We start from the raw sequence: 12421 nt of genomic DNA on the forward strand, positions 1-12421 counted from the left end.
ATGGCGTCTGTAAAAAAGTCACGGATATCTACCTCATTACTATCGCTTAATTGTTTTTTTGTTAGTCGCATTTTCTCTGATATATTAGATGATAAATTATCGATCCAAACAAAAATTGAAAAAAAAAAAGAAAAAAAATCGCAACCCTTGTTGTATTACCATGTTTCACACATAAAATCCCCCAAAAATCCAGCTGTGGCCATTCACAGCTGTGTGTTGACACTCAATGATACATGCTACATGGAGTTTTTGGATTGAAACAAGGTAAGTACGCGATAATATCTCGTTAAAGTCATGGCGTCTGTAATTCTGCTCTCACGTGCTTTCACCTCCAGATAGGGTTTTGCTGTTTAAATTTTTATTTTTTTTCCAAAAATGCCCTCCTGTTCAAAATTTTTCTTCCCCCAGAAAATTGAGGTTTTAAGCTTTCCAATGATGTATCACACATGCATATCGGACAATTTTGAAATTTGGCCAAATTGGGGTCTCAGAGCGGAACTTCAAGTCACCTGAGTGTTTTCTGCCATATACAGTAGTTTATAATCTAATTTCTCACACTAATGATAGATACATACTCTGTTATAAACATATGTGGTTTGAGTGTTTACAAAACAAAAAAGGGTATTGTAATTTACCCCAAAATCATAGCAAGTTAATGCAGGATATTCTGGAGGTACCATGCGATATTAGAATGGCCTACGTTGTGCTGTCACTTGGGTTAAATTGCTTTAAAAAAAGTACACAAAGAAAGCATGTTACAGCCAGTCAAAGCTTGTTGTTGAGTGCCACACTGCAGAGGAACTGTGGGTGTCTCACCTGTGCCAGGTATCTCCGGGACGCGGTGCAGCGGGCCGACCTGCCTCATCTGGAAGGCGGCCCTCACCTCATGACAGCTGTACGCGCCCACCTCGAGAGCTCTCGCCGCCAATAAGAGCGCCAGCAAAATCCCAAAAACTCCGCGAGAGTTGACGCGTGGGCATGTTCCTGCACGGGACATTGCCGCATGTCACACCGGACCGGAGAGCCTGCTGGATAGATGGAGCCCCGAGGGGAGTGAGTGTGTATTTCTGTATATGTGTGTGGACTAGTCCAAAAAGAAGTGACGAAGAGTTTTTAAACATCTGATCCAAACTGATTTTTTTGTTCACATTATTAGTCAGGAGAGGTGTGCTGTCTGCTCCGTGACACGGGAGAAGTGCTGCTGGGTGTCTGCGTGTCTGTCTGTCCACGCCATGAGAATGCGCGCTCACGCCCCCCAATCCTACCGTCCCTCCTCCCCCTTGGCTTGAGCTACCCCTGATCAAACTCACTCAACCCAATTTGAACACGTATCATTTATGTACGTATACGTTTTCTACAAAACGACTACTTACCTCATCTAATTACATCATTGGCTGCCATTGACGGCGCTAGACGTCCAATCCGTTTGAAGAGGGAGAGTTGCTAGTGAATGAACATTCATTCGCTGTCAGCCCTCCCACTTCCAATGGATTTGACGTTTACTACTGATAAACTAATTTAAATTTACAGATAAGAGCCACATGATTGGACGTCTATCACCGTCAATAGCAGCCAATGGTTTAAACAACTGTTTCATCAGTAAAACAAGTATTTTCTCTACTCATTTGCATCGTCAACACAAATCAAATACGTATGGATTACATTCGTCATTCAACATCACACTTGCTTACGTCAAATAAATTTAAGAATGTATTGGGTTTGCTCCCACCTAGTGGTGAAAATGATGTACGTATATTCTTTGCAGATGACACCGACACCAACATCCTGAACTCAGGAAAAAATTTAAAGACTCTGATGCATGATGTAATGACACAATTAACATTTCACTGAATCACTGGTTCAGGCTAAACAAATTATCAATAAATATGTAAGAAACTAAATATATTTTATTTGGAAATAAAAAGACAAAAACTGAAGAAAAGATGATTATAGATCATAGCAAAATTGAACGAGTAGCAAACTAAATTTTTTAGTGTGATACCGGATGAACAGTTGAATTTGGAGTCACAAATAAAGAATATAAGAATAACACTGGCAATGAGTGTTGGACTGAACAAAGCTAAATCATTTTTAAATTATAACGCATGCCATATCTTGTTCTCTTAATTAGTAATGCCATACCTCAGCTATGTGTAGTACGTTTGGGGCAATACATATATAATAATATACTATACTATACTATACTATACTATACTATACTATACTATACTATACTATACTATACTATACTATACTATACTATACTATACTATAATAATTTACTGTCACTTGTGGTACTTTATTCACAAAAAGGCAATAAGAGTAGTGCACAAAGCAGGATACCTTGAACATACCAACAAACTGTTCTTGGAATCTAAGGGGTAAAAATTCCTTGAACTGGTCAAATTTAAAACTTCCATAATCGTGTTTAAGGCACAGAAAAACAAATTACCTGGAAATGTACACATTTTGTATTCAAATAGACAAGGAGGCTATATTTCTGAGAGGGACATAAACTTCAAGATGATATTGATGGGTCACACCCGTCATACACTGTGCCTCGCCTTCAGCTAGGGGGCCAGCCCACATCAAGAGGAATAATTCGCAAACACATGCACACAGCAATCTAACGCCGGATTTAAGTTGAAAAAGTACGAAAGCTTTACCGCATACAAACAGGAAGGTTATAATTGTTGTATTTTTCTTACCCAGCATTCATTTTGAAACGTTGTGAAAAAAAATCAAGGGAAGAAATTAGCCGCTACGGCATTGGCGTCATAGTTTGCAATATTTGCGGAAAAAAATGCTAACTGCTTGGTTTTTTTTGTTTTGTTTGCTTTTAATCGAGAATCGAGACTGTTTTACGTCCATATCTAAAAAGAATTCAGGGATTTAAGCATTTATTCACAAAAATTTTCAACGGAAAACGCTCTTTGTTTTCATAAGGTGGCCGTAGCACATTCGTATAATATTTACGTATAATAAATGCTAACTGCCCGGTTCTTTGCTCTTTTTAACAAAGAATCTAGATTGTTTTATGTCCATATCTATAAAGAATTCAGTGATTTAAGCATTTATTCACAAGAATTTTCAACGGAAAAACCTCTTTGTGATGATAAGGTGGCACTACAGTGGCTTAAAAACTAGCAGCACATTCGACATATTTACATAAAATAAATGCTAACAGCGCAGTTCTTTGCTCTTTTAACAAAGAATCGAGATTGTTTTACATCCACATTTACACTTATTCACAAGAATTTTCAACGTAAAAAGCTCTTTGTGTTTCCACTCGGTCAGCTTTGACGGAGATAGGCACCCTATTACCGGCTCCGCAACCAGGATCCCGTCAATATCATTATGAAGTCTATGGAGGGGATTTAAACTTCAAAAAGCAGTTTCACCGTACAATAAAAAAAGAGCTTTTGTCCTTCAATTTGTGGTGTGGACTTGTGGAATAAACTTACTGAGGACCTAAAGAAAAGCTCCAATTTGAGTGTGTTTAAGCGAAAATATGAAAATCTTTTTTTTCTGCAACTACAGAAACGAATGATAGCATTTATGTTGAGAAAATGTTGAGTTTTGCCAACCATTGTACTTATAGGAAATGAGAAAATTGGTAAATCCTTTTGAAATGTTGTGAACTGTATTTGTTTTGTCTGATTCATGCTGATGATTATGTAGCTGACAAATATAAGTTTTTTTGTTACTTCTTCCTACACCTTTTCGAATCTTATGTTTTGTTTGTATCCTTGTATATCTTTAATGGGCATGTTTTCGAAAATAAATTCAATCAATCAATCAATCAAACGTATAAATCATTTGCAAATTGCAATGGCTCTTTCGTTGGGGAAATTTGCACTAGACTAGACAAAGGTTGAGAGTTTACATTGAAGGTAAAACATGAGATTAAGTTAGAACATAGACTTCATATCATTATGAAGTCAATGGTTAGAATAACAGATTGATGGATCAATCTTTCTCCAAATTTGAATCGTAGTAAGGTCGTAAGCAGATTCATCTATTTTAAGCAGGTTGACAATGTGTTGAGTTTGCTACCGTCTAGTGGTAAAACCGTTTATAGCCTTTGCTTTTTCATCTAATCACAGTAAATTCGGACTGTATGACCCTGAAAGAAATGGGACAGACAAACGTTACCTTTTTTGTCAGCGTCTTCATGTTTGGAGAAGAGGACGAACTTTTGAATTGGCCTCATTTAGCCGGTTACTAGCTCCTCATTCCAGTGACTTCGACAGCTTGGAAGTAAAGTAAATACTTTATTGTAGAGTGTCAATGTTATCACTTTGTTTTATTCTGAATTAATGGCCGCCCAAACGTGGAGAAAAAGAAGATGCACTTCCGGGCAGCATGTTTACCTGCGCATTGATTTAGTTGATCATCGACGTCACAAATGACGTCTGTCTTCAAATAAATTGAAATAGATGTTAAAACCAAACAGAACTACACTCATGTAAATGTATTACAAATTGTACAAAAGTGATTTGGGGAGAGGGAATTTATTATTAATAATAATAATTAAGAGATGGCGTGAGATGAAATAAACCCTCTTTAACCCTGTTAAAATTGAGTCAGCACACTCACACCTGTCACTTTTTAAAGTGCTAATGATTTATATTTTCTTACAATTTTCTATAATTTATTTATTTATGTACTACAACCACATCATGGCATCGTTTATTTATTTTTTTTTTTAGTATAAAAACATATATTTTTTGTCTTATAATGTTACATTGACAGGGATGAGCCATTTTTCCAAATATTAAAATGTTTTCATTCTTCAATTTATTACATTTCATAAATTGTTGATGATGCATATTATGTATTTTGTATAATGAATTGATTAGTCGTGATTTCAGGAGATTATTAGTTATATATTTTACGAGAATGGATATTTTGTGATCAAAATAAACTGTTTTGCGTTTTACATGAATATACCTTTCAACTAAGGGCGTAGATTTGCATCGGGACAGTAGAGACATAGCACATACCAACTTTCCAGGATGCTCAAATTGTCCCCACCAACTTTTAAGCAACCTTATTTGTATTATATAATGAGTAGAGTTCTATAATAATAACTAATAATATTTATATAATACTATATTACATAATTATTAAGTGAATTATTTTCATTTTGTTCAGACTTACATTTATCCCTTTTCACTTTCAGAATGTGCCGGTTGAAACCCCCCTCCCCCCCTCAAATGCACATTTGATTGAGTGATGACTTGACACCCCCCCAATCCATGTACACACCCACCCTCACAATGCCCCAACAGAAATACATGTCGACCAAATGCTGCCTTCTCTCATATTAGAAGTTTTTTTTTCAGTCAGCAGCAGCCACTGTAATGTCAAAAGACGTCAATGTTGTGGGGGTGGGGAAAAGCACTCATTTTGCTACTGAAAATCCAATCTGCATCAGAGTTAGCATAACATTAAACAGTGTGAAAAACTACTTCGGTCAGGCCATCCTCCACAAGGAACAACGAAGTCAAGCTAGTCATCCCTCATTTGGATCATTTGTTTGCATAATGTGCATTCCGCCAATGCAACGCGGTGGCTTCAGAGTGCCCGAGTCCCGTTATTGAAAAGAAAAAACAAACAAACATGGAACTATCCAAGAATGGGTCCACTTCAGGGGGACACTGACATGAATATGAACATGAATTGACATGAAAAAAAAAAAATAAAAAAATCTGTAAAATGAAATCACACATCAGAATTTCATGAGAGTATTTTGGTTCCAGTCTTGATGTAGTCTGGTATGCCTCAGATGTAGATCGGTCCTTGGAGATCCGATTTTCTTTTATTTCAATATTTTTCTTCCCAAATCACTTTTGTATTACATTGCTTTAGTTTGAGTCTAGGGGTGCTCCAATCTCCCCCAGAAGTGAACCCATTCTTGGATAGCTCCCCATTTTTTAGTATAAGTCAATACAGATTTATTTTGTATTGATGATTTAGCCTATCCATTAATGAGGTTCATATTCGTGAGAAATGTAGCCCTGACCCACGTTCACCCAATCTGTTTGGTCTTATGAAAGTCCCGTCCCCAGTAAAAAGTGTACATGCAGGTTTTGCTGTTATATCGTCCCTACCAATGTGGAAACCAAACCTACGCCCTTGCTTTCACCCTTTCCTCCATACGTCATCCACGCATTACCTGGCTCACTTCGTCATTTTAAACAAAATTCAGCGGACTCACATTTGCCCATTCCTGTTAGTCAATTGAAATCTATAAAATATTGTATTGTTCGCTCACGGCCAGCAGATGGCAACCATTCTTTTTCTTCTCTGTCACACATGCCCTTCTCACAAGTGTCAATATTGAGCATCATTCGGAAAAAGGACCATTCGAAAGTAAAAACTTTTTTTTTTTCTTGATTATTAATTCCTACCTTGAACTCAAATTGTAATGAAATCAAATTTATAATGAAATATTTTTTGCATAATTCCACCCAATCAAAGCGATTTGTTTAGTAAAAGTAAAACATGTCACCTGTGGCATAATTATGGTAATTAGACTCATTATTATAACAAATGAGCGACAATTGAAGAATGTAAATTATACTCATAGTTCCGTTAACATTCTCAAGCTGCTCTTTTGTTATTTTAATGACACCCAGGAGCAAAACTGTCATATGTGATGACAATTAAACCGATCCATTTTTTTCCCCTTTAGTCAAGGCAGTGGATCTCTCCCTCTGTTGTCATACTGTGTCCCATGTCTCCATACACTGCTGGACCTAACTTGAGCCCATCATTTCTGGCCGCCTAAACTGGGGATTTAAGGGGCTTACATAGGGTTAAACCCTCAAGATTGGAGCCTTCCGCTGACTGTTCGTGAGATTTCGCTTTCCAGTCTCCCATTTTCACCCTTGCATCTTGGCGGAAGTGTGAAGGGGCGTTGGTCAGAGGCAAGCCTCAGCTCGGTGTCTCTTGAGGGAGGAAGTGGTGATGAATTAGTGTCAAGAAGTATGATTAACCTCAACATTAACCCAAACTTTTGCAGATTGGTGATTAAGTATTCCAGGAAAACACTTGATTTGTAAGTGGAATGGCACGTAGTTGAAAACAGATCTCGGATGTCCAGCTGTAAATAATCCGGATAGTGTTAGTGAAGGTGTTTAATAAGACAAGTATTTAATAAGAGATTTGACTGGAAGGGTGTAGAAGTGTAACTATGTCATCACATGAGCCAATTTTGACAAAGTTGAATGTTTTGTGTGATTTCTGCCCATGTTTGTAGTAAACTTTAACCTGTGGTCCTTACTCAAATACAGTCTTGTGCATGAACGCAGTCGATGAACGATTGTTCATGAACATGTTCATATTTTGGGTAAACGTGAATTGAATGTATCACATTTCTGTCTCATGAACGTGACTTTGAACACACCCATTCTAGCGGTTGTGAGCGGCGCTCATAACGCCATTCATGAGTTTAGAATTAGAGCCGTTCCGACAAAACTGTCGTTAAAGCCATAGGCTAAAAACACTATAAAAAACAAACCTTAATAGTGAAAAACTATACAAATAGGCCACCTAAGCTGCCTGTCACGACTGTGTTGTTTTAGCAAATACGGCAGCATAGACACAGGAGACGACAGCTCTCGTAACCCGGTGTTCTGTCAGATTTTGATCCCGAAGCTTTTATAGCTGTAAATAGGCATTCTATTACATTCAGTTGGCCTCTCAATATTATCCAAAGGCACTAAATCAGACATGTCCAAAGTGCGGCCCGGGGGCGAAATGCAGCCCCGAGCCTGTGTCATAAAATCAATAATGTCTGAACTAATAAATTGGTCAGCAGTACTGCTACCAGCATATGAAGTAGCTAACACACTAAATGCTGCTCCTCATATACCCACTAAAAGGCAGCACCACTCTAAGAAACATTACCCCGCGTGACCCTTTACTCCCAATTTTCTAAAATGGTGACAATCGACAAAAAAAAAAAAAAAAAAAAAAAAAAAAAGAAGACTGTGACGGCCGACGCTTCAAGGATAGGTGGAAATTGGACTATTTCATCACTAAAATACACAAAAACTGTGTCTGCCTCATTTGCAAAGAGACAGTCGCTGTTTTTAAAGAGTTCGATGTGAGGCGATATTACTAAACAAGACAAGCTGACATGTACGACAAGATTACAGGGAAGATATGTAGCGAAAAATTGAAGCAACTTAAAGCTAGTTTAATTTTACAGCAGCAGTATTTCGCAAGAGGCCAAGAGATGAAAGAGAATGCCACAAAGGCTAGTTGCAAGATTTTGCGGAAATTATTAATTAAAAAAAAAAAAAAAAAGCAAATGTGATACACAGAATGGCTTGCTAAAATTTGCATAAATATATTGTTCTACATAAAGGATGTCAGCCAAGGTCGGCCCCCCACATTTTTACCACACCGATTCTGGCCCCCTTTGCAAAAAGTTTGGACACCCCTGCACTAAGTAAACAAGTTACATCAAAACATACATGTGCAAGATGAATACGGTGTAAATAAATACTTAGTGGCGTGAAGAAGACGTTACAGTGATAGAGCAGTGTGCAGTCGAGTTGAGCACAGCCACATGGTAGGATGTGTGTGAGGAGAGCTTTCCTTCGTGTGCGTACATGACCAAACATAAGTACATATTTTTGGTGTCTACTTTGGAATCGCTGCTTTCGCTGTCGTTGGTAACGTTACGCGCGTGCACAGAACCGCAAAGTTGCAATTTCTGATGGGGTGCAAACATTCAAGCGGGTTTAACAAACAGGCCAGTACCAACGCGGATACGTAATTGAATATGAAGATGACTTGACACAGTTTTAGTGTTAAAGTGGGTGAAATAATTACTGTCTGTTATTCGATATCGACTCTGTCAATAAGAACTTGCAGCAATTATTGGGGAGCAGAAAGAACAGAACAACAAAAGTTCATATTTTTGATCCATGAACAAATGTTCTGGACAATCAAGGTTAAAGACCAATCGGATGAGACGGCTTAGGGTACTATACAGTGCTGGCCAAAAGTATTGGCACCCTTGCAATTCTGTCAGATAATGCTCAATTTCTCCCAGAAAATGATGGCAATCACAAATGCTTTAGTAGTAATATCTTCATTTATTTTGCTTTCAATTAAAAACACCAAAGATAATGAAAAAAAATTAAATCATTATCATTTTAAACAAAACTCCAAAAATGGGCCGGACAAAAGTATTGGCACCCTCAGCCTAATACTTGGTAGCACAACCTTTAGACAAAATAACTGCGAACAACCGCTTCCGGTATCCATCAGTGAGTTTCTCACAATGCTCCGTTGGAATTTTAGACCATTCTTCTTTGGCTAACTGCTCCAGGTCTCTGAGATTTAAAGGGTGCCTTTTCCAAACTGTCTTTTCAAGATCTCTCCGCATGTGTTCTATGGGATTCAGCTCTGGACTCATTGTTGGCCACTTTAGAAGTGCTACCTCTCAAACCATTTTCTTTCTTTCTTCTACCTCTCAAACCATTGTCCTGCTGTAAGACCCATGACCTCTGAGGGAGACCCAGCTTTCTCACACTGGGCCCTACATTATGCTGCTAAATTTTTTGGTAGTCTTCAGACTTCATAATGTCATGCACACTGTCAAACCGTCCAGTGCCAGAGGCAGCAAAGCAACCCCAAAACATCAGGGAACCTCGGCCATGTTTGACTGTGGGGACCGTGTTCTTTTCTTTGAAGGCCTCATTTTTTTCCTTCCTGTAACCTCTATGTTGATGCCTTTTCCCAAAACGCTCTACTTTTGTCTCATCTGACCACAGAACATTCTTCCAAAATGTTTTTGGCTTTCTCAGGTACGTTTTGGCAAACTCCAGCCTGGCTTTTCTATGTATCTGGGTCAGAAGTGGGGTCTTCCTGGGTATCCTACCATAGTCCCTTTTCATTCAGACGCCGACGGATAGTACAGATTGACACTGTTGTACCTTCGGACTGCAGGACAGCTTGAAATTGTTTGGATGTTATATGAGGTTCTTTATTCCCCATCCGCACAATCTTTTGTGGAAATCTCTCGTCAATTTTTCTTTTCGGTCCACATCTAGGGTGGTTAGCCACATTGCCATGGGCTTTACACTTGTTGATGTTCAGGTGTTTGGAGATGGACTAGTAGCCTTGAGATTGCCCGTGCTTCCTTACAATTTTGCTTCTCAGGTCCTCAGACAGTTCCTTGGTCTTATTTCTTTTCTTCGTGCTCAATGGGGTACACAAAAGGACACAGGACAGAGGTTGAGTCAACTTTAATCAATTTTAACTGGCTGCAAGTGTCATTTAGTTACTGCCACCACCTGTTATGTGGAACAGGTAAGTAACAGGTGCTGTTAATTACACAAATTAAGAGGAGCATGACATGGTTTAAGGGTGCCAATAATTTTGTCTGGCCCATTTATGGAGCTTTGTGTAAAATGATAATGATGTATTTTTTTTTTTCCCATTCTTTTTTGTGTATTTTCATTGCAAGCAAAATAAATGGAGATATTACTACCAAAGCATTTGTAACTGCAATCATTTTCTGGGAAAAATTGAGCATTATCTGACAGAATTGCAGGGCTGCCAAGACGTTTGGCCAGCACTGTATGTCCATAAAATTTTTAGGCAATTCAATAAAAAATGCAGAAAATGAATTTTTGGGCGAAAACCTGATTTGAAATTTTGAACCAATCTGGGCAGTTTGCTCCAAACACTCCCCCATCCCAGTCACTTAGAAACCATTGTTTCAATTTGATACAATAGAATATACAGTAGATAGTTTTCAAAGCACTTTAAATCTTCCTTCTTATTTTATTTTAATTAAAAAAGAGAACGTTGCTGGACTCCTGCTGGACCCTTTGGAATTTGCCTACTGAAAAAATAGGTCAGTGGAACAGCGCATTGAGGATCCTGTCCATCTCTGAATTCCTCTATACCAAGCTCCACCAGCTCCATGTCTCTCCTGCCATCTGCCAGTGGATTTATAGCTTCCTGACGGGCAGGACATAGAAGGTACAGCTGGGGGTAAACACATCTTCCACATGCTCTATCAGCTACCCAGTCCGCCTCAAGGATGTGTCCTTGCTCTTTACTTTCTACACCAGGGGAATCCAAACTTTTTGCAAAGGGGGCCAGATTTGGTGTGGTAAAAATTTGGGGGGCCGACCTTGGCTGACGTCCTTTATGTCGAACAATGTATTTAAGCAAATTTTAGCAATCCATTCAGTGTGTCGCATTTGCTTTATTTTTTTTTTTAATGAATAATTTCAACAATCTTGCAACTAACCTTTGTGGCGTTCTCTTTCGACTCTCGGGCTCTTGCGAAATACTGCTGCTGTAAAATTAAACTAGCTTCAAGTTGCTTCAATTTCTCGCTACGAATCTTCCCTGCAATCTGGTCGTACATGTCAGCATGTCTTGTTTGGTAATATCGCCTCACATTGAACTCTTTAAAAACAGCAACTGTCTTTTTGCAAATGAGGCAGACAGTTGTTGCGTATTTTAGTGAAGAAACAGTCCAATTTCCACTTATCCTTGAAGCGTTGGCCGTCGCAGTCAACGCTCTTTTTTTCTGTTGATTGTCGCCATTTTAGAAAATTGGGAGTAAGGGCCACACGGGGTAATGTTGCTTAGAGTGCTGCTGCCTTTTCGTGGGTAAATGAGGAGCAGCATTTAGTGTGTAAGATACTTCATATGCTGGTAGCAGTACTGCTGACCAATTTATTAAGTATGTGTGCGGGCCGGACGTTATTGATTTTATGACTGATGCTGGGGGCCGGATGAAATTTGTCCACGGGCCGCATTTGGCCCCGGGCCGGACTTTGGACATGTCTGTTCTACGCGAATGACTTCAGAAGTTTGCTAATACTGCCACAGTCATCAATGGTGATGAGTCTACATACTTGCCTGATTCCTCAACTATGAGCAAGTACCAAATATCTATCTCTAAAAAAAACCCCTGCAATTTGCGCTTTAAAAAAAGTAGGAAAAAATCATAAACTAAGCTTGCACATCATGCCAAGCTACAAGCTGGTCTGGTTCATAGTTTTCTACCTTGACAATCAAAGTGTGTCCGTCTCCCAAACTCCTCCCCAGCAAAAAATAAAAACCTGACACAATTATGTTGAGCAAATTGCTTGTTTGTTTATTTCCTTTTCAGGCATGACAGATCCAAACATACAGTATTCAGTTGTGTTTATATTCAGTAAAACCCAAAAAGAAAAGGCTGACGAGAGAAGCCGAAGCTTATTAAATCTGGCTCCCAGTACACCTTAGGACGCAAATTATGGAATAACAATTTTGACATTTGAAATTGTGTGATGATTACAATTTTTTTCCCCTCCCCTTGATTGTGTGATGTTCATCTTCCCAATAGTCATTGTCGATAGCGGCGATTAGTTCGTTATGTTGATTTGATCCA

General features: G+C 38.6%; 1 protein-coding gene across 7 annotated transcripts in view; it reads right to left on the reverse strand.

The window, feature by feature from the left end:
* LOC130929777 (glypican-5-like) overlaps window positions 1–12421 on the reverse strand; it is a 203930-nt gene that overhangs the window by 161164 nt on the left and 30345 nt on the right. The window contains exons 1-2 of one of the 7 annotated variants that reach the window (XM_057857275.1): window positions 4156–4320; window positions 817–1025 (exon numbers count right to left, since the gene is read on the reverse strand). The exons of 1 other annotated variant lie outside the window; for it this stretch is intronic. In XM_057857275.1, the coding sequence (XP_057713258.1) occupies window positions 817–997 (181 nt within the window). In that variant the 5' untranslated portion in view covers window positions 998–1025; window positions 4156–4320. Of the gene's footprint in view, window positions 1–816; window positions 1215–4155; window positions 4321–12421 lie in introns of those variants that run through there. 5 more of the 7 variants (XM_057857273.1, XM_057857272.1, XM_057857274.1 and 2 more) reach the window with 5 other exon arrangements.

This window comes from Corythoichthys intestinalis, chromosome 14 (genome assembly GCF_030265065.1).
Source record: "Corythoichthys intestinalis isolate RoL2023-P3 chromosome 14, ASM3026506v1, whole genome shotgun sequence".
NCBI classification, from domain to species: Eukaryota; Metazoa; Chordata; class Actinopteri; order Syngnathiformes; family Syngnathidae; genus Corythoichthys; species Corythoichthys intestinalis.